A 23,324-nucleotide genomic window follows, 5' to 3' on the forward strand; every position below is an offset into this window, starting at 1 on the left:
TTGTTATTCCTCATGAAGGTAAATTCTTTCCCAGTTTAAGTGAGAAGATACAAGATGGCCTTTAACTCTACTCCAAGTTCTATGGTTTTAGAATTTAAAAAGAAAACTAATTGAAAAATAATAGGATCTGATCATTTTAATCAATATCCAGACATATGTCATAACTACATATCTTCCAACATTAGGTTCCAGAAATTTTATGACGCTACTGAAGAACAAGTATTTCTCTATTTCTGCATTTTTATTTTCTGATACTTTAAGCACCCACTCTTGTTTTTGATAAATAGGTTGCCTCTAAGAATCAGACTTCACTGCTGGGAGAACCGCCAAAAGAAATCCGGCTCAGTAAAAACCCATACTTGAACTTGGCGAGTGTGTTACCCAGTGTGTGCTTATCTTGTAAGTGAGAGCTCAGTATTAATATCTTAGAACTTAACTGAATCCTTTCCATAAAAAATTATTTTAACTTAATGGAAGCAAATAATGCCTAATGACCAATTAAAGCCTAAATTATGACCTCAGTCTTTGAACTGAAAGAGTAACTAAAATTAAGACACTTAAAATGAATTCTCTTTTATTTAAGGAAGGTACTTTTATAATATTTATTGAGCATATAATCAATTTATTGAATTACCATTGAATCATGATTGAAAATAATTGGGCAAAGGAATTATTTGGCAATATTGTTAATGCTTTACAATACATACAGAACTGTATTTCTAAAACAGAGTTTTAAACCTCTTAAGTAATGTAATATATCCAGAGTATTTGCAAAATACTCCAAAATATATGAGCTATTAATAATTGGCAGAAATGGAATCCTCATTTACTTTTTTGGAGGACCTCCTCAGACCCGCAATTAATGTAAATTAGCTATTAATTCAAATATAGGTTTACGAGAAACTGCAAATTTGATGTGCTTTGGTTTATAGTGCACTATTATATAATGTTTATAAGCACTGTGGTGTTTTAGATACAATACTAGGTATCAATAGTGAAAACCAGGACAAAGTGCCTCAGTGTTCCTCATTAGAGAAATAATTAAATAAGTAAATAGCTCATCATAAAGTGAAATACTGTGCAACTATTTTTTAAAATATTTGAGCAAGAGTTGAATGTACTAATATAAAATGATCTCTAAAGCAAATGCATGCATAAAATGATTCCATTTATGTTTATTTAAAGCCATGTATTCTTACATGTACATATTTGAATGTGTAAATGCATAAAGTAAATCTGGGAAAATAAATTCTAAGTTATTACCTCTGGGAAAAGAATAGGATTGAATGAAGAGAGATGAAAAATGAATTTTGTTTTTAATATCCATTATCTGTATCTTATGCAGTATCTTCTTGAACCTAATTTTGTATCCTCTTGAATATAATTTTTTTGAAAACCAGAAAAAAACTTTAATGTGCTGGTAGTATGTCTATATTTTTAACTGGTGTAAACATTGATGTTTACAACCATTGCATTAACAAGAGTGGTGAGTTTCATTTTACATATCTTGCTTTAGAGATTAGAGATATATATATATATAAATATTTTCATCCGAATTAATAACCCATAGGTCAGGCCCCCATTTTCAGTTGTTTTAAATGGATGAGACAGAATCATAAACTATATATATTTCCCCTGGAGATAATAAATTAGATACATACTGGCAAACTAAAATTTGTGTTCCATTTGAGAATATGCTGAATTATTGAGTTTGGTACTATACTTATAATGAAACAACCTAACTAAAATATATGTATTGATGGGGTTTTTGTTGTTTTTTTAGCCCCTGCAAATAAAAACACTCTGCAGAAGACTGGAATTGCAAACAACATTCTGGATGCAATCTCTCAGGGAAATGAACCACAACACACATTGGAAAAGTGCATTGCTTACTCTCAACCTTGTGGTGATTATGCCCAGGTAAATGATGCTCAGGATTTGATGATACATAGAAACATGGTTCAACTCTACTGAATTCACTATGAAATTGTGATTCCTGTAATATCACAGGAAAGTAAAATTACTCTAATCTACACCGTATTTCTTGCTCGCCATTTGGAATTCTACTTTGCACTAAATATTTACCTCTCATTGTTTACACTAGTGGTCAGCAAACTACAGACCAAATCCAGCCACCGCTTGTTCTGTAGTAAATATTTACTGGAAAACAGCCACATCCATTCATTTACATATCCTCTTTGGTGGTGGTGTGCTACAGTGGCCGAGTTGAATAGCAAAAACAGACTATATGGCCCACAAGGTTAAGTATTTGTTATCTGGCTCCTTTTACAGAAAGACTCTGCTGACCTTTGGTTTACACCAGTGTAGACTTAACTCAAGGAAAAAATGTCACTTCTCTTCATTAATGCTATCATTAAAGAAACAGGATTGTAATTACAGGCACTGTTATGTTAACTTTTATTTATTTATTTTTTTGAGTTACAGCTGATATAAAATGTTATACTGGTTTTAGGTACACAAAATAGTGATTTGACATCTATATGCATTACTAAATTGCTCACACTGTAATATTAATATCTTTGTATGATGACAGATGGTAACTAACTTATGTTTTCAAGGAAGGACTAGTTTATAGTTTCATTGATATGTTGGATGCATAGATATTTATCATTCTTATAGCTCTTTGTTGGACTGGTCCCTTAAATCATTATTTAAAGCCCTTGTCTCTTGTTACATTCTTTGTTTTGAAGTCTGTTTTGTCTGAAGTAAGTATTGCTACGCTAGCTTACTTTTTCACTTCAATTTGCATGGAATATCTTTTTCTGTCACTTCACTTTCACTCTACACATCTCTTTGGGTTTGAAGTGAGTTCCTTGTATGCAGCATATAGATGCATCTTGTTTTTTAAGCTATTCAGCCAGCTTATGTGGTTTGATTGGAGTCTTTTGTCCATTTACATTTAAAATAATTATTGATAGGTGTGTACCTATTGCCATTTTGTTAATTGTTTTCTGGTTGTTTGTATAGTTCTTTATTCCTTTCTTGTTCTTTTCCCTTGTGATTTGATGACTTCTTTAGTATTATGCTTGCATTCCTTTCTCTTTATTGTTTGTATATCTGTTAAAGGTTTGGGTTTGTGGTTACCATGAGGTTCATATATAGCATGTTATATAGAGCAGTCTAAATTAGGTTGATGGTCACTTAAGTTTGAACACATGCTAAAAGCACTACTTTTTTCTTATATGTCCCTCTACATTTTATGTATATGGTGTCATAATTTACAGAATTTTATTTTGTGTGTCCCTTGACTAATTTTTCCTTATATAATCGATTTTGCTGCTTTTGTCTTTTTAGCTTCATGATAGCCATGTAAGTTAGTTTGGTCTGTTACCTTTACTGTATATTTGTTTTTACCTATGATATTTTTTCCTTTCCTAATTTTCTTAATCTCTAGTTATGGTCTTTTCTTTTCCACTTAAGGAAGTCACTTTAACATTTCTTGTAAGGCTGGTTTAATGGTGATGAACTCTTTTAACATTTGTTTCTGGGAAACTCTCTCCTTCAATTCTGAATGATAACCTTGCTGGGCAGAGTATTCTTGATTGCAGGGTTTTTTTTTTCCTTTCAGTACTTCATATATATCATGTCACTCCCTTCTGGTCTGTAAAGTCAGCTGATTCCTTCATGGGATTTCCCTTCATGTAACTATCTGCTTTTCTCTTGATACATTGAAGAATCTCTCTTTATCTTTCATCTGCTGTTTTTACTATCTTTGTGTGGACCTCCTTGGGTTCATCCTGTTTGGGCCTCTCTGTGCTTCCTGGACCTGGATATTTGTTTTCTTCCCCAGGTCAGGGAAGTTTTCAGCTCTTTTCTTCAAATGACTTTTCTTCCCCTTTCTCTCCCTTCTCCTTCTGGGACCTCTATCATGTGTGTGTTGTTTGAAGTTGTCATAGAAATCTCAATGTCTTTCCATTTTTTAAATCTTTTTTTCTTCCTGTTTCTCAGCTTCATTGCTTTCCACTACCCTGTGTTCCACATCACTGTTCTGTTTTCCTCATCCTCTAATCTTTTGTTCATTCCCTCTAGTGTATTTTTCATTTCAGTTATTGTATTCTTCAGCTTTGACTGATTCTTTTTGAAATTTTCTACCTCTTTAAGTCCTTGAGTTCATCTACTCTTCTCTCCAGTTTGGTGAGCATCTTCATGATCATTATTCTGAATTGTTTATCAGATATATTGCTTATCTCCATCTCCATTTCATTTAGCAATTTTTCGGCATTTTTGTCTTGTTCTTTCATCTGGAACATGTTCCTCTACCTCCTTATTTTGTCTGGTTTTCTGTGTTTATTTCTATGTACTGTATAGGTTCTCTATGTCTCTTGGTCCTGACAGCAGTGGCCTTATGGAGTAGGCATCCTGTGGTGCCAGTAACACAGTACCACTGCCTCCCAGGACTGGGTGCTGCGGGGGTGTCTCTTGCGTGGGCCATATGCACCCTCCTGTTCTGGCTAAGTCATGACTGCTGTTTTGGGCTGGTAGTAGGCTGGCCTTCAACCTGTGGTCAGTAATAGCCTAGGGGCTACTGTGGTTGCACTAGTTTGCGAGGCTCATTCTAGGTGCAGCTGCCTCAGAGACTTGGCACAGACCTTGCTAGTGAGCTGGTGGTCAGCTGGTTGCCAGCAATGACCAGTGTGTCCACTACTAGTGTGCTGGTGGATGCGTTAGCCCCTCCCCTCTCTAAGAAAGTAGACTCTTTGGTGGGGGCCTGCTGGACCAAACATGGTAGGTGGGTCAAGTCCAAAGGGAATGTTGGTGTGGAGTGAGCATTACTGGCAAAGTAGATGGAAAGTGTCAGAATAGGCTTCTGCAAACTTCCAACCTGCTGGGCTGAGGAGGACTTGAAAAATGCCATCTGCCAGCCCCATCTCCCCTGGAGAAAGCTCCTGTAGGCCTCCATCCCTCTGATACATGTCCTAAAGTTAGTATCTCTCCTTTCAAACTGTTGCTTCTGTGTTGGGTTTCTCAGGTTGATTGGCAAAGCATCCTGGTCCTCCCAGAACAGAGATTTGGCCCCCTGCCACCCTGCAGCTCTCCCTGACATTAAGCCTTACTGATTTTCAAAGCTAGGCATTATGATGGCTCATCTTCCTGGAGTAGATCCGCATGGCCAGGTGTGCTGAGATGTGGGGATTTTATCATCTCCCCACTCCGCTGCTCACTCCCTCCTGTGTATGGGTTGGGATGGAGGAAGGGTTTGGGTCCCCACTGATCCTGGCTCTGCCCCTTTGTCCTTCTCAGTGTAGGCTTGCTTTTTCGTTAGGCTGGGGAAGGTCTGTCCTGCTGATGCTCAGGTTGTTTCAGAGTTAGTTGCATTAGATGTAGTTGCTGCCTCCGTGTGAGGAAGTTATCACAGTGACCTCCTATTCTTCTACCTTTCCAGAATCCTATGCCAACTTTTAAACTAATCAATGAATAACATAAAAGTATTATATTAAAAAGATGTAGTATCTCTTTACTTAAATATGTCAATTTTGTTTTGCCCTTTTCTCCTTCAGGTTATTCTTAGTGGCTTCAACTCAGAGTATATGTCATGTTAGCAGTATATGATTATAATAATGAAAGCCTTATAATTAAAAATTCAGGTTCTTTGTATTTTCCCAGAACATTCAACTTCTTCTCAGCTCTGTCCTATCTGTGGGAGCAATGCCCCCACTTTGATTTCCTTAGAACAACTGTGTACCTCACTTGTCTCTCATAAACTTAGAAAAGACAATCTATGTGAAAATTCACTTTGAACAATTGATGCTTGATTGTGCTTTTATGATAAGGTACTAGAAACACAGGCCAAATAGATTCTGTAGAAATGGTGCTGCTGGATATTAGAAAAATATACAATAAAGTGTCTTATATCCCTGTGGAAAAGATGGAGAAATTTTGGTTGGAAGATGGTGCAGTTAGGTGGCAACAGACTTATATTTAAGGATTGGGAATGGTGACCTGGTACAGCCTGGGAGACATTCTTTTATATGTTCCATAGACTCCATCTGTGTTCCTATTAACATTGTAAGTAATGATTTAGATAAGGACATTAATTTTATGCTGATTATGTTTACAGGTGACAAAAGCCAAGGAAATAATAAGAAATATGTAAAATCATTTATGAATAATTTATAGTTGTGAAAATTAGAAATAGCCTATATGTCCAACAATTGATAAGACTAAACCAATTATGTCATATAAGGAAACACAGTGCAAATACCAAAAATGATGTAAAGCAGTATGTAACCACATGTAAATGTTTCACAACCTACTGTTAACCTAAAAAATTTAGAGAATACAGTCCTGTACAATTCTAAGTTTTTTGTTTATAAAGAAAAAATTTACTTTTAGAAAGAGGAGGAAGCACAATAAATCTTTAAAAACTTATTTAAACGTGTGATTTAATTTTTAAGTCATTTTTTGTCCCTTTCATTTTTTTTCTCGCTTGAAATTTGTGTTGCTTTCTCACTTGGCAGTTTTGCTTATTTGATTACTGTGGTTTAGGGTATGCTTACCATATCCACAGACACTTTCCCATTTACACATGGAGAAATCCTGTGGTAAAGATGCCTTTCACAGTGCCAGCCCTCTTCCTTCCCAGAGATGCTGCTGAGATGTGGATCCGCCCAGGCGCTGTGTCTGCTCGGACAGCCCCTGCTTCTACTTCATGCTTGTTCATCAAGTGGGATTTGTAGTTTTTCTTGTGTTTTTTCATCCTTATAAAGCAAATGGAATTAAATGTTATGAATGGAATAAAATAGCTAGAAAAAAGTCATGTTTTAGGCATTTCTTCTGTTTCGACTTCTGAAATAGAGGAAGAGGTCTAAGGGAAAGAAACTAACATTATTTGTTTTGTTTAACTTGCTATATGCTTTGCAGTGTAGGCATTTAATTGTTCTAACAGTGCTGTGAGACTTAAATGACCACCTTCACACTACAAGTGGAAAAGCATCAGAAAGTAAATAATCTTCACAAGGTTCTGCAGTTAGTAAATGATTTCTGTGATTCCAAAGTCTACATTATTTTCATTGTACCATGAAGGAGTTTCTTTAGGCATGGAATTAGTGCCTTGTAGAAACTGGTTTTTCATTTGTTTCTTTTTTTATTGGCTGCCCTGCCTAAAGATTAGGAGAGACAGACATATCAAGATATAGATGGATATAATAATGCCTATTTCCACTAAAACCATATATTTAAAAATCCAAACTGCCATTCCAGTATTAGTGAAGTTGCTGTTTCAGAGTATCTCTTTTGCAGACAACCATTATAAAAGTGCTATGAAAGACAAACAGCTATTGGAAGGCCCTGCAATATGACCAAAAGGCAGGCAGAACTTGAAGGGGAGTCAGTACTTGAATGAGAGAAACTGCCTGCACAGATGAGATTTTTGTTTCTGTTGCCTTTTGCACAATACCATCCCATAGTTTATGGAGAGTTAGTGGCTGATAGAGTCAAAAGGATAGAGTTGAGAACATTTAGCAAGGCTGAAAAGTAAGGGGGAAGGTCCCTGAAAAAAGGAATTGCAGAGAAAGGAGCCTCAAAATATGTGTGCAGACTCAGCCCAAATACACTTGACTGGCTCCTGAACTGTGTTTGTGTTCGGGAGACTGCAGGGGGCTTGGTGGGGGAACAGTAGCTAGAGGACTGAAAGAACTGAGATGAGATTCAACCCCTTGCCTGCTCAGAAGAAACCAAGTTTGGAGTTTGAATTCAGCAGAGTTAACTGCTTCTTACAACAAAAATCAAAAATCTTCAGAAGATTATATAATCTGTAGTCTCTATCATATATCATCCACAATGTCCAGTAAATAAAAATTACTAGGTAGTTGAAGAAACAAGAAAATGTGACTCACAAAGAGGAGAAGCAATTAATTGAAACTGGCCCCAAGATAATCCAGATGTTGTTCTTAGTAAAGAATGATTTATTTAAAGGAGCCATTATAATAAATGTGGTCAAGAAGTTAAAGGACAATGGTGTCATAGTGAACAGATAGGAAATTTCAGCAAGAAATACAAACTAAAAGAGTACAGAAACTCTACAACTGAAGAGTGGTGTATCCAAAAAATATATAGAGTGAATGGGCTTAGCAGAAGATTGGAGAAGGCAGGAAAAGAAGGATAATTAGCATAAGAACAAATCAAAAAAAGTAATTAAATCTAAAGAACAGAAATGAGAGTGAAAAGCAATGAACTGATCCTCAGGGACCTACAGGATAGTATCAGACAATCTAAAATATGTGTTAAGTGGAGTCCCTAGAGGAGAGATGAAAGATAATGGTAAAAATTTTCCAAAATTTGGTTTAAAAAACCATACGTATCTAACAGACTCAGACACTTTCTCTGCAAAGCAGGATAAATAAAAACAATTTTACTTAGTTCATCAGTTAATATGATGAAAACTAAAGTAATAAAGAGATTGAAAGCAACCAGATAAAAGTAACACTATCTTGAGGCAGAGCTTCTCGGCTGTGGCACCGTTGCCATAGCGTCCTTGTCCTCTGCCCGTTTGATTGCCCCCCCCCCCACGTGCAAATCACTGCTAAGACAGCTATAAGGACGTGGGTAAGTAAATACTATATGTTACCTTTTAATTTGTTTAAGAAGGAAAATTATAACATTGTATTATATTTCACATATGCAGATACAACATATTTGACAACAATAATATAAAGGACAGTGTGGGGTGGATGAAATTATGGTTGTGGGGTTAATACATTTTACATGAAACAAGAACGGTAACTCTAAATTGACCATTATAAGTTGTGGGATGCCTATTGTAATCCATAGAGCAACCATTAAAAACAAATATAAAGCAGTCTAGCTAAAATGTCAATAGTTTAATTACAAGGAATTCTAAGAATGTTTGATTAAGTGAAATGTCAGGAAAGGAGGATAAAAGATTAGGATGAATAGAAAACAAGTAGGTAAGTGGTAAACCTAAACTGAATGATAATAAGTAAATGTAAATGGACTACATGTTCCAATGAAAACATTTGCAGAACAAGGCAAGAGTGTACACTTTTACCACCTACAGCCAGCGTTTCACAGGAAGCTTTAGTCAGTGCAACAAGGTTTTTAATAAAAAGTTATAAAATAAGAAAGAAATTATAAAACTCTTTCTTTACATGTTGTAATTATTTACATTAGAAGTCCTTAAGAATCTAAAAAGCAGCCACTAAAACTAATAAGGAAACTTTGCAAAGTCGCAAGATAGAAGGGCAGTAAGTCAACTGTGTTTCTATACACTAGAAACAAACAATTGGAAAACAAAGTTTAAAACTCCACGTACAACAACACCAAACATGAAATACATAGCAGTCAATTAACAGATTATTTGTAAGAACTCTACAATGAAATCTGCAAGATGTTGCTAAGAGAAATTCAAGGAGATGCCTATGAATGGAGAGCTATACTATTGTTCATGGATTGGAAGAATTTATATCAGTAATATATCCTTTCTCCCCAAACTGATCTGTAAATTCAGTGCAGTTCCAATTTCTCAGCAGTCTTTTTCTTAAATAGAAATTGATAAGCTGAACTTGAAAATTTACACTGAAATGCAAAGGAACTACATACAGTATCCAGAACGATGTTTTACAAGACCAACGTTCCATATGATTTCAAGATTTTCTACAAAGTCACAGCAATCAAGCAGTGTGGTGTTGGTATGATAGGCAGACAGGTCAGTAGAACAGCACAGTGAGTCCAAAAATGGACCCATACTTAAATAGTGGCTTGATTTTTGACAAAGATGCCAAAACAAGTAAAGAATAGAAATGTTAGAACAATTGATTATTGATACTGGAAAGCATGAACCCCGATCCTTGCCTCATACGAAAGTTAATGTGCAGTTTATGATAGGCCTAAATGGGAATCCAGGCCATAGATGACACCAAAAGTGGAACAATAAGAACCTGCAAACATTCCTCCATAAAAACATCAATAAAACTGGCAAAAATCATCAGAATCAACTTACAGAACTCTGGAAATTAATCAAAGGCTTGCAGCAATCTGAGGAGCATTTATTCGTGGAAAACTGCTGAATCTTGGCAAAAACAGCTAGCTTTATGGTCTTCTAACCTACCCTATCCTGTTCTCATGTCTCTTTCTAACAGCCCATAATCACAGTGAAAACCAGGCGGCTTGGAGCCACTCGGTGGTGGGGGCAGAAAGGGGCTGGAGCTCCTGCAAAGGCTGGTTCCCAGAGACCTGTCATTATTTGACCTGAGTGCTGGTTCCCTGGAAAACCCCACTTGCAAGGCTTTTCTGTTTGACCTGACCCAGAGCTCGACCAATGTGAAAAGGTTTTTCCCCAGGGGAGTTTGCCAAAAACATCTAGAGAAAATTGTTCAACTATGTGACTGCCTGCAGCAGTAGACAATATTTGGGACAAAGAATAGGCTAACTAAAAAGCTTTAAAGGAAAAGCTGGAGAATTAGTAAAGCCCCTAGGGGCTTTGAAAAGCTCTGACATATTCCTGGGAAGCCTACAAGGCCATGTGCACATGCTTGGGGAACACCTGAGAAGGCCCTATAAACCTCATTTCTAGAAGTGACGGTCAAGGCAAAGTTGTCAGATGCCTGGCTGGGTGCTGAAGGCATGGTTCAGCCCATACACACAGAACCCTTCAACCACGTGTGGGACACCTGTTGGTTCCAGGTGTTTAAGAGAATCTGTCCAGTCATCAGCTGACCACTAAGCTAACAGTAGTCTTGAGTGTCCACACAACAAAGAATACAGGCTTTTTATAATTAGTTCAGACGTCACTAAACAAATAACAAACAGTAATAGATTTTGAAGAGGGAATACAACCTGATTGCCAGAGTTGCCATAGATACAATTTTAAATAGCCAGTGTTCAACAACAAAAACAAAAATCATGAAACATGCAAAGGAATAAAAATATGGCCCATAAACGGGGAGAAACAATTCAAATCACGCCTAAGGAAACCCAAACATTGGATTTACAAGAAAGATTTAAATCGCCTATTTTAAACGTATTCAAAGAATGAAAGGAAACCGCATCTAAGGCACTAAAAGGAAGTATAAGAAGCAAATGTCTCATCAAATAAAAAATAGTACCAGAGACAAATTATTAAAAGGGACCAAATGGAAGTTCTGAATTTGAAAAGTACAACAATTGAAATGAAAAATTCACTAGAGGACAGCAGTGGAGTTGAATAGGCAGAAGAAAGAATCAACATGTTTTGAAGATAGGTCAATTCAGATTATCCAGTCTGAAGAATAGGGGAGTGAAGAAAAATGAACCATAACAAGTACTGGCAAGGATGTGGAGAAGTTGTAGCCTTGTGTGTTGCTAGGGGAATGTAAAATGTAGCTGCTCTGGAAAACAGTTCAACAGTTCCTCAAAATGTTGAACAGTTACACGATCTAGGAATTCTACTCACACATATATCCCCAAGAGAACTGAATATGTATTTCCACACACAGCTATACATGATTTTTCATAGTGGCATTCATTATTCAGGAGAGTCTAAAGGGAAACAACCCAAATGAGTAAAAACAACAAAATGTGGCGTATCAGTCCAATGGGGTATTATTCAGCTCTAAAAGGAAAGGAGTTCTGATCCCTGGAGCAACAGATTAACCTTGAAAACACTGTACTAAGTGAAACAAGCCAGATATAAAAGATCACATACGATCCCATTTAGATGAAATGTCTATAGCAGACAAATCCACAGAAGAGGTAAACATACAGTGGTTCCTGGAGGCCAGGGGAGTGGGGCTTGTGTGTGACTATGAACAGGTATGGGGTGTCTTTGGAGTGATCAGTGCTTAGGAATTAGGTTGTGGCTATCTATGGTTGCACAACTTTGTGAATATCGACAAACATTGAACTAAAAAAAAAAGGCCTTTACTAGAGAGTAGCATTTTATTCAGCGTTTTAGAGATTCTAAAAGTACTTTGTAAGGAGAAAACAAGTTCAGTCATTCAGGTCTAGTTCTAATTAGAAACCAATTTAAATTTAAAATGGGCTACCTATTCCATTTCTCTAGCTGATTACAATAATTAATGAGACTTGCCATCAAGCCAGTTATTTTCTCAGAAACTGCATTTCTTAAATATTTGAACTCTGAGAAAACTTAAATCAGAAGTAGATGTAGTTATTTAAAAATTTGTAGTACACACTCTTAGCGATTAACAGCATTGCTGTCCCTATATAATTACTGTTAGTTGGAATGTACAGATGGAGTTTGAAATGACAAGTTCTGAGGTAGAAATAAATACGTACATCTACGACATGGTTGGGAGAAGCCTTTGAGCCAATTTATTAAACATTAATTGAACACCTAAATATAACACCTAATGAAAATATGTCAAAAACATGACATTCTTCCCTCCCTCTTGCAGTCAAGTAGGCAAAATAGTTCAGAATTTCTCTTAGGGAACTTCACAGTTGGGCATAGTGACTAGGTTTCATCTAAAGAATAACCTAAGAATTACTTGAGCTGTTTCATATGAGTATTTAAGTTGTGCTTTGGGGTTTTTATTTGACACTGGCCATATGGGTAGCTGTTTGGTACGCCATACATTAGGAAAGTACTAGATTATCTACCTGCAGGTTGTACTTCGGTGTTTGGTTCCAGGGGTCTTTCCTGCCAGGAAGCTAACTGTCTAATCCAGGAAATCAACCGCAGAATGTGGGAGGAGATGTGAGGGAGGAGGAAGCAGAGCAGAAAGGGCTGGATAGGTGATGCTTAATCCTTTCATACATAGCCTGATGCTGCCACCTAGTGGGAAAATAATGCAGAAAGACTTGCCAGAAAGATTTTTCTGTGGACTGATAGATTAGCATCTAGTGTCAAATGCTAACTATATAAAAGATTCTGTTAAACCTAAACCTACTTTAAACAATAATTATGGAACCACAAGTTATCCTTGTATTAAGCCTAGACAATAATATGAGGAGTACTTTTTAGAAGTGATTTTTTGCTAAAAGCTCGAATTTTGAAAAGCAAGCATTTGAAATTTAAAGTTACGTTGTTACTTTAAAATCTTTTGTCTGTAAACCAAGTCAGTTTTTTAAATGTGGAAAAACAATAAAGGAATAGTATATAGTATACATAAATCTGTAGATAGTTTTGAGTTGCTATTCTGACATGTTAGTCCAACTTTTCAAAGGGTTTTAGTATTTTGGTTTTTTAAAAGTACTTATTAAGCATACTTAAATCTAAGATACATAATTTGTGCAACTTAATAAACAGAAACTAATGAGGTGAACAAATTTCCCTTTATTATTTTTTGAAAGTGGTACAATGCCTTTTGGAGAATCAGGCATTAAATTCAAAGTTAAGACTTAACATTACTAATATGAAGACAAGCAAGTAGCTAAGAAGCAAAAGTTAATATGAAAACTGAAAACATTTATGCAAATATATATATATGAGGAAGACATTTTATTAATGTCACAAAAGGAGGCATGATGGTTTTAAAATGCAACTGGAGAAAGTTGTATTTCAATACAATTTTAGATATGAACTATGTTAATGTAGAAAGGTGAGAAAATTAATTCATGTTTCTCTAGGTATAAAGTCCAATAGCTGGATTTGAATCTGTAAGAAAGGGATATTAGGGGTTTGATTTAGACTGTAGAGGAATCTACAAGAATCTAGTGCAGTTGTGCATTTTAGGCTCTCCATCCAATCTAATTCTGCTAAAGAAGCAAGACTTAGAAAAGGGAAAGTGGGGCTAGAGGTAGAGGTGAGACTGAGGAATCTTAAACAGGCAGAATTTTCTGAAAACCAATCTGATTTTGAATTTAGAGGACTGCAGGCTAACTTGTTACATGCCTTTCAGAAGAGCATTAATGATGAAATTTTTTATTTTTGAGAGGGCATCTCATATTTATTGATCAAATGGTTGTTAACAACAATAAAATTCTGTATAGGGGAGTCAATACTCAATGCACAATCATTAATCCACCCCAAGCTTAATTCTCGTCAGTCTCCAATCTTCTGAAGCATAATGAACAAGTTCTTACATGGTGAATAAGTTCTTACATGGTGAACAGTACAAGGGCAGTCATCACAGAAACTTTCGGTTTTCATCACACATTATGAACTATAAACAATCAGGTCAAATATGAATATTCATTTGATTTTTATACTTGATTTATATGTGGATCCCACATTTCTCCCTTTATTATTTTATTATTTTTATTTTTAATAAAATGCTGAAGTGGTAGGTAGATGCAAGATAAAGGTAGAAAACATAGTTTAGTGTTGTAAGAGAGCAAATGTAGATGATCAGGTGTGTGCCTGTAGACTATGTGTTAATCCAAGCTAGACAAGGGCATTAAAACATCACAGATGAGAAGATTTCTCTCAAAATGGGGGGTGAGGTTCTAAGCTTCACCACTGTTGATCCCCAATTTCTCACCTGATGGCCCCCCCTGCGACTGTGCCTGTCTTAGGTTGTTCCTCCCTTGAGGAATCTTACCCATCTCTGGCTAACCAGTCATCTTCTGGGGCCATACAGGGAGATGTAAAGTTGGTAAGTGAGAGAGAAGCCATATTGTTTGAAAAGGTTAGCTTTTTACTTCTTTGCAGATTTATGCCCTGTGGCTTCTATGCCCAGCATTTGTCTTGAGGTATCTTTACCACTTGGAGGAATTATGATACTCGGTAAATTCGATATGAGGCACGAATTCTATTTAAGGGTTATAATTAGAAAGGAAGAAGAAAAGCTATAGAGGTAGCAGACGGAAGAAAACATGGGAGGATTGATTATTTCTTTGACATATCTTCTTGTAGAGTAACTTAAGCATGTATAGGTTTTAAACTACTAATTAAATTGCACACACACATTAACATAATAGGAATACAGTTACATAACCAAAGCAGATCTATAATTACCAGCCATCTCCAGTGAAGCCAAGAAAACCAGTTAGGCACCCTAGGCATTTGTGAAAATTTGTCTATGATATGATGGATATTGTCCAACTATACTTGAACAGTCTGAGAGAAATCAGACAAATTAAAACAACCCATTCCTGGGAACTGTTCACATCCCATATGTTCTTTTAACAGTAGATAGTCTGTAGTTGTAAGATTTTGGAGCGCTACAACTTGCACTTCTCCTAATTCTTGGTTGAGTTGCAACACTATAGATCCAGTCAAATTTGTTGTTTTACTGAAAGCACAGGCCAGCTTAGATATCTTCTTCTTCATTCCAATGGGAAGTCCAGGAACCGGTGGGATGGATGCAGCTACAACTGCAGCATCGCCTGGATCTTTGTTGAGGTTTTTGATAATCATCTTCTGGTATGACTCTTCCAGAGAGTGCTGATGTTGGAAGTTCTTCTTCATATCATATCTTAGTTCATTTTCTGGGTAGCCAAATTAGGCTTTGATCCTCTGTATAAACACAAACAGACCGTTTGCTCACACTTTGATAAGCCCTTTATACCATTGTGTAGAACTCATTGGAGGTCACCACACAGGAACCATTAGTCCATTTTTGGGTTCTGTAATTCCGCTGCTGTTTTGTTCCTTCAGTTTTTCCTTTGTTCTTATACTCCTCAGATGAGTGAAATCATTTGGTATTTCTCTTTCTCCGCTTGGCTTATTTCACTGAGCATAATACCCTCCAGCTCCATCCATGTTGCTGCAAATGGTTAGGATTTGCCCTCTTCTATGGCTGAGTAGTATTCCATTGTGTATATGTACCACATCTTCTTTATCCATTCATCTACCAATGGCCATTTAGGTTGCTTCCAATTCTTGGCTATTGTAAATAGTGCTGCAATAAACATAGGGGTGCATCTGTCTTTCTCAAACTTGATTGCTGCATTCTTAGGGTAAATTCCTAGGAGTGGAATTCCTGGGTCAAATGGTAAGTCTGTTTTGAGCATTTTGATGTACCTCCATACTGCTTTCCACAATGGTTGAACTAATTGACATTCCCACCAGCAGTGTAGGAGGGTTCCCCTTTCTCCACAGCCTTGCCAACATTTGTTGTTGTTTGTCTTTTGGATGGCAGCCATCCTTACTGGTGTGAGGTGACACCTCATTGTAGTTTTTATTTGCATTTCTCTGATAATTAGCAATGTGGAGCATCTTTTCATGTGTCTATTGGAAATCTGTATTTCTTTTTTGGAGAACTGTCTGTTCAGTTCCTCTGCCCATTTTTTAATTGGATTATTTGTTTTTTGTGTGTTGAGGTGTGTGAGCTCTTTATATATGTTGGACATCAAGCCTTTATTAGATCTGTCATTTACAAATATATTCTCCCATACTGTAGGGTTCCTTTTTGTTCTATTGATGGTGTCTTTTGCTGTACAGAAGCTTTTCAGCTTAATATAGTCCCACTTGTTCATTTTTGCTGTTGTTTTCCTTGCCTGGGGAGATATGTTCAAGAAGAGGTCACTCATGTTTACGTCTAAGAGGTTTTTGCCTATGTTTTTTTCCAAGAGTTTAATGGTTTCATGACTTACATTCAGGTCTTTGATCCATTTTGAGTTTACTTTTGTATATGGGGTTAGGCAATGGTCCAGTTTCACTCTCCTACATGTAGCTGTCCAGTTTTGCCAGCACCATCTGTTGAAGAGACTGTCATTTTGCCATTGTATGTCCATGGCTCCTTTATCAAATATTAATTGACCATATATGTCTGGGTTAATGTCTGGATTCTCTAGTCTGTTCCATTGGTCTGTGGCTCTGTTCTTGTGCCAGTACCAAATTGTCTTGATTACTATGGCTTTATAGTAGAGCTTGAAGTTGGGTAGTGAGATCCCCTCTACTTTATTCTTCTTTCTCAGGATTGCTTTGGCTATTTGGGGTCTTTGGTGTTTCCATATGAATTTTTGAATTATTTGTTCCAGTTCATTGAAGAATGTTGCTGGTAGTTTCATAGGGATTGCATCAAATCTGTATATTGCTTTGGGCAGGATGGCCATTTTGACGATATTAATTCTTCCTAGCCACGAGCATGGGATGAGTTTCCATTTGTTAGTGTCCCCTTTAATTTCTTTTAACAGTGACTTGTAGTTTTCAGAGTATAAGTCTTTCACTTCTTTGGTTAGGTTTATTCCTAGGTATTTTATTCTTTTTGATGCAATAGTGAATGGAATTGTTTTCCTGATTTCTCTTTCTATTGGTTCATTGTTAGTGTATAGGAAAGCTACAAATTTCTGTGTGTTAATTTTATATCCTGCAACTTTGCTGAATTCCAATATTAGTTCTCATAGTTTTGGAGTGGAGTCTTTAGGGTTTTTTATGTACAATATCATATCATCCGCAAATAGTGACAGTTTAACTTCTTCTTTACCAATCTGGATTCCTTGCATTTCTTTGTTTTGTCTGATTGCCGTGGCTAGGACCTCCAGTACTATGTTAAATAACAGTGGGGAGAGTGGGCATCCCTGTCTAGTTCCCGATCTCAGAGGAAATGCTTTCAGCTTCTCGCTGTTCAGTATAATGTTGGCTGTGGGTTTATCATGTATGGCCTTGATTATGTTGAGGTACTTGCCCTCTATTCCCATTTTGCTGAGAGTTTTTATCATGAATGGATCTTGAATTTTGTCAAATGCTTTTTCAGCATCTATGGAGATGATCATGTGGTTTTTGTCTTTCTTTTTGTTGATGTGGTGGATGATGTTGATGGATTTTCGAATATTGTACCATCCTTGCATCCCTGCAATGAATCCCACTTGGTCATGGTGTATGATCCTTTTGATATGCTGTTGAATTCTGTTTGCTAATATTTTATTGAGTATTTTTGCATCTACATTCATCAGGGATATTGGTCTGTAATTTTCTTTTTTTTTGGTGGGGTCTTTGCCTGGTTTTGGTATTAGGGTGATGTTGGCTTCATAGAATGAGTTTGGGAGTATTCCCTCCTCTTCTATTTTTTGGAACACTTTAAGGAGAATGGGTATTCTTTAAGGAGATGTCTTTTCTGTGTGTCTGATAAAATTCCGAAGTAAATCCATGCAGCCCTGGGGTTTTGTTCTTGGGTAGTTTTTTGATTACCATTTCAATTTCTTTGCTCGTAATTGGTTTGTTTAACTTTTGTGTTTCTTCCTTGGTCAGTCTTGGGAGGTTGTATTTTTCTAGGCAGTTGTCCATTTCTTCTAGGTTTTCCAGCTTGTTGGCATATAGGTTTTCATAGTAGTCTTTAATAATTCTTTGTATTTCCATGGAGTCTGTCGTGATATTTCTGTTCTCATTTCTGATTCTGTTGATTTGTATTGATTCTCTTTTTCTTTTATAAGTTTGGCTAGAGGCTTGTCTATTTTGTTTATTTTCTCAAAGAACCAGCTCTTGGTTTCGTTGATTTTTGCTATTGTTTTATTCTTCTCAATTTTGTTTATTTCTTCTCTGATATTTATTATGTCCCTCCTTCTGCTGACTTTAGGCCTCATTTGTTCTTCTTTTTCCAGTTTCGTTAATTGCGATGTTAGACTATTCATTTGGGATTGTTCTTCCTTCTTCAAGTGTGCTTGGATTGCTATATACTTTCCTCTTAAGACTGCTTTCGCTGCGTCCCACAGAAGTTGGGGCTTTGTGTTGTTGTCATTTGTTTCTGTATATTCCTTGATCTCTATTTTGATTTGTTCATTGATCCATTGATTATTTAGAAGCATGTTGTTAAGCCTCCATGTGTTTGTGAGCCTTTTTGTTTTCTTCGTAGAATTTATTTCTAGTTTTATACCTTTGTGGTCTGAAAGATTGGTTGGTAGAATTTCAGTCTTTTGGAATTTGCTGAGGCTCTTTTTGTGGCCTAATATGTGGTCTATTCTGGAGAATGTTCCATGTGCACTTGAGAAGAATGTATATCCTGTTGCTTTTGGATGTAGAGTTCTATAGATGTGTATTAGGTCCATCTTTTCTAGTGTGTTGTTCAGTGCCTCTGTGTCCTTACTTATTTTCTGCCCGGTGGATCTATCCTTTGGGGTGAGTGGTGTGTTGAAGTCTCCTAAAATGAATGCGTTGCAGTCTATTTCCCTCTTTAGTTCTGTTAGTATTTGTTTCACATATGCTGGTGCTCCTGTGTTGGGTGCATATATATTTAGAATGGTTATATCCTCTTGTTGGACTGAGCCCTTTATTATTATGTAGTGTCTTCTTTATCTCTTGTTACTTTCTTTGTTTTGAAGTCTATTTTGTCTGATATTAGTACTGCAACCCCTCCTTTCTTCTCACTGTTGTTTGCCTGAAATATGTTTTTCCAATGATGAAATATTTTTAATTGGGATGGTAGTAGATTACCCTGGTCAAATTCACTTTGAACATTAACATATCTCAAAGGTTTCTCCCTGAGGTATAGTCTAGATTCTGTTTTCTTGAATTCTTATGAAAGCTTTTAAAATTATCCTTCAGTTATTGAAGTGAGCTTAAAAATTGAGCTTAAAAAACATCGTATTAGGCCTTGGGGGAAACATGATGGCATCTGAGGCGGCGGCGGCAGTGTCCGCGGCTTTGGCCTCGGGCGCCCCGGCTGTCCCCGCGGCCGCGAGGGGAGCCGCCGCCGTCTCGGGCCCGTGGGTGCCGCCCGGACGGCTGAGAGGCGGCCTGCGACGGCGAGGCAGCAGCCTGCGGGTCCGGCCCCTCCGGCCCGGGAGCTGATCCAGCCATCGCACTTTATGAAAATGCATGCGGAAAAGAAGCACAAATGCAGTAAGTGCAGCAACTCGTACGGCACGAAGTGGGACTTGAAGAGGCACGCAGAGGACTGCGGCAAGACCTTCCAGTGCACGTGCGGCTGCCCCTACGCCAGCAGGACGGCACTGCAGTCCCACGTCTACCGCTGAGTCACTGTGTACCCAGCCAACCCCCAAACCAGACACTCAAGACCTGGAAACTTCAGAAATTAAGCTAGTTACTTCTTTTGAAGACTCTTGCAGCTCTAATGCCAGAAAGCAGACCCTTACAGCACCTTCAAGACACCCTCAGAAGTTGCTGTTACCAAAGCCCAAGGTGGCCTTGGTGAAACTCCCGGTGATGCAGCTGTCCTCCATGCCTGTCTTTGTGCCCACAGCCGACTCCTCCGCCCCGCCTGTGGTGTTCGGGGTTGACCACCAGGGCTCCACTCCGTGGGCTGTGCACTTACTGCCCTTGTCAGTAGGAACTCTGATCCTTGGCCTAGATTCAGAGGCTTGCTCTCTTAAGGAGACCCTCCCTCTTTCAATAATTGTAAGTCCTGTTGCTGTTGAGCCGATTAGTACAGATATTCAAGTGAATTTGGGGAAAGTCTGTCTAATCCTTTACAAGAACTTGGGAACACATGTCAAAAGAACAGCCTTTCTTCAGTCAACGTGCAGACCGATCTGTCTCATGCCACACCACGCTCTATACCTTCTGCACCGTGGGATAGCCCGGATTCCTCTGTATCATCTTGTTCTCAAACTGATCTGACGTTTGGTTCTCAAATTTCCCTTCCCATAAGTGTTCATACTCAAACATTTTTGCCCAGTTCTAAAGTAACCTCATCAACAGCTGCTCAGACTGATGCGTACCTGGATCCCTGTTTCCAGTCAGGTGGGATCTCCAGAGAAACTCAAACCACTGGGGTGCAGGGTCTGACGGATGACCGAGTACAGATGGACCAAGCTGTAATGTGTGGGGACATTTTTGAGAGTGTCCATTCATCATATGGTGTTTCTACAGACAGTATGATAAGCAGCAGTTTAGTAGCAGAGACTGTAACTCACAGTTTATTACCTCAGAACCACCCTAAGACTTTAGATCAAGAAATTGAGAAATCTGCACCAGTGATGAACTTCAGTGCCCAGAATAGTATGCTTCCTTCACAGAACATGACAGATAATCAGACCCAAACCATAGACTTACTAAGTGATTTAGAAAATATCTTGTCAAGTAATCTTCCTGCTCAGACTCTGGACAGTCGGAGTCTTTTGTCGGATACACATCCTGGACCTGACACCCAGCTCCCATCTGGCCCAGCCCAGAATCCCGCAATCGATTTTGATATTGAAGAGTTCTTTTCAGCCTCAAATATCCAGACTCAGACTGAAGAGAGTGAGCTTAACACCATGACCGCAGAGCCAGTCTTGGAATCACTGGACATAGAGACTCAAACCGACTTCCTCCTTGCAGACACCTTCCCAGTCCTGCAGTTGTAGGGGAAATTCTAACTTCTTAGGCCTTGAAATGTTTGACACGCAGACACAGACAGACTTAAACTTCTTTTTAGACAGTAGCCCTCATCTGCCTCTGGAAAGTATTCTGAAACACTCCAGCTTTTCCATGAGTACTGATTCTTCTGACACAGAGACCCAAACTGAAGGACTCTGCACTGCTAAAAACATGCCTGCCGTGGAGAGCAAAGTTCAGTTGAACAGTACGGAAACACAGACCATGAACTCTGGCTTTGAAACCCTGGGGAGCTTGTTCCTCACCAGCAATGAAACTCAAACAGCAATAGATGACTTTCTTCTGGCCGATTTGGCCTGGAACACGATGGAATCTTAGTTCAGCTCTGTAGAAACCCAGACGTGTGCGGAACTACACACAGTCTCCAACTTCTAGAAGCAGAGGCCACGCGGGGGGGCAGCGTTGACACCTTCCTCCTGGCGTTAGGAAATGGAGAGTGGAGACAAGTGTATTCACTCCATCGAATTTAGTTGGTGTTGCCGTTACTTCGATTCTTTGAGGGTCTTTGCCTTTTGTGTGTAAACATGAAATCTGTGTTTAAATGTGAGTGTATTATAAAGTGTAAGATGTTGACCTAAAAACAGTTGTTTTTGTGTTGCCTACATTTGCCCTTTCACAGCTAGTCTTCCCATCAAAAAAAAGAGAAAAAGTATTCCATACCTTTAAAACCCATCCAGCCATTTAGCTGAAGCCAAGCTTACCAGGTACTAGGTATAACTTTTCAAGTCTTCAAAACATTTTAGTGAAAGTGTGACTTGCTGAACTTAAATTGCACCTAAAATATTTTTGATAGTGCTTGTTAGAAATTCCTGTTTCCTGATAATAACATCTAAAGAGACCCGTTGCTGTACCATCAGGTTTCAACACCATGCCTTGCAGCTCATGCCTGTGCTCCACCAGCTTTGACATCTTTTCTGATGTGAAGATGCAAAGGAAAACGACAGCTGACTTTCGCTTTTGAAACAATTTTTATGTAATCAATGCCATCCCTTCTCTATGTGAACTGTTACTGTTGGTAACCAATGTACCTGTGCAGTGCTTTCCTCACAAGCCCCATGTTGCTGTAAAATTAACTAGCAGAGTAGCGGCAAGCACTTGATGTAAACCATGACCCTTCGAGGCTAAATAAGGATGAGTCACCCCAACCGTTGTAATGCTGGGTTGTGGAATCGCATTGTGTCTGTTAGCTCATACCGGAGTCCCCGGAGTGTGCCCTACAAATATCCTTGCTGCTCACTACCGCAGGCCGGGGTGGAGCTCCAGAGCTGTGTCTGGAAGTGCACCCACAAGCTGGATATGAGTTTTGTCTCCCTGAATGTTAAAAAAAATAGAAAAGGCTATTCCCCCTATATTCCGATACTTTCCATGAGACTGATACGGCTAGAGTGCAATCAGTAATTTCAAGTGGGTCATCTTTTCATCCCCCTCTCATCTCTTCTTTGAATAAGGGAAGACATTGGTCTAACAAGGATACTGTTTGTGCCTTGAAGATAGCAACTATAGAATAGATCCATCTAAAGTACGGTACTTTGCATTTATTGGTTGCTTTATTTGTTTAGCGGAAGTAATACTAGTCTTCAAAGAAAAGGTGAAGACAGGTTGGTTCAGTAATTAAGAACATCTATGTTTTGACCTGGGAGCACGGACAATTACACTTTTGGGTTTTCTGTACTTAGGAGATCCTGAAGTCTTAATTGTTGACCAACTTTCAGACAAGTAAAAATCAGTGCAGCCCATAAGTTTTCTAAGTTTATATATATATATATATATATACTCTGTTCCTTCTGTAGCACACGTTTGTGCTGCTAAAGGCAAAATCTTCAATATAAGACCTAGGAGGGGATTAATTATCATCAAAGTAAATCGATGGTATTACTACGAATTCCTGTCTCAAGAAGAACTGTTGGTCATGGGCAAACAACTTGGGCAGATGAACTCAACCTGGTACATAAACATTTGCTTTGGTCACAGTTTAGTATGAATGTGGGTTTCAAAACAAAGCCTTAACTTAGAATTCATTATGTTGTAGGATTGTCACTGCCTTAATGTTCAAACATCTAAGTCCTCTGAATAAAGGAGAAATGCATGTTAAAAAAAAAAAAACATCGTATTAAACTTTGACAATCAAAAAATGAAATTGTGACATTCTTTTTCTACACACACGGAAATAAAAGTCTACATTTAC

At 37.9% G+C, this 23,324-nt stretch overlaps 2 protein-coding genes across 5 annotated transcripts in view; both read left to right on the forward strand.

The window, feature by feature from the left end:
• RAVER2 (ribonucleoprotein, PTB binding 2) overlaps positions 1 to 23,324 on the forward strand; it is a 111,270-nt gene that overhangs the window by 79,355 nt on the left and 8,591 nt on the right. For 2 of the 4 annotated variants that reach the window (XM_037024379.2, XM_037024380.2), the window contains exons 10-11: positions 288 to 399; positions 1,784 to 1,920. In XM_037024379.2, coding sequence (XP_036880274.1) covers positions 288 to 399; positions 1,784 to 1,920 — 249 coding nt within the window. Of the gene's footprint in view, positions 1 to 287; positions 400 to 1,783; positions 1,921 to 6,529; positions 6,694 to 23,324 lie in introns of those variants that run through there. The other 2 variants (XM_073234075.1, XM_037024381.2) reach the window with 2 other exon arrangements.
• Positions 19,575 to 23,212, forward strand: LOC140848906 (ATM interactor-like). Its single transcript, XM_073234074.1, is given in 4 exon segments — positions 19,575 to 19,772; positions 19,774 to 20,216; positions 20,219 to 21,086; positions 21,088 to 23,212. Coding segments are annotated over 4 exon segments (1,902 nt in total). The 5' UTR covers positions 19,575 to 19,608; the 3' UTR covers positions 21,515 to 23,212.

This window comes from Manis javanica, chromosome 4 (assembly GCF_040802235.1).
Source record: "Manis javanica isolate MJ-LG chromosome 4, MJ_LKY, whole genome shotgun sequence".
Classification (NCBI taxonomy): Eukaryota; Metazoa; Chordata; class Mammalia; order Pholidota; family Manidae; genus Manis; species Manis javanica.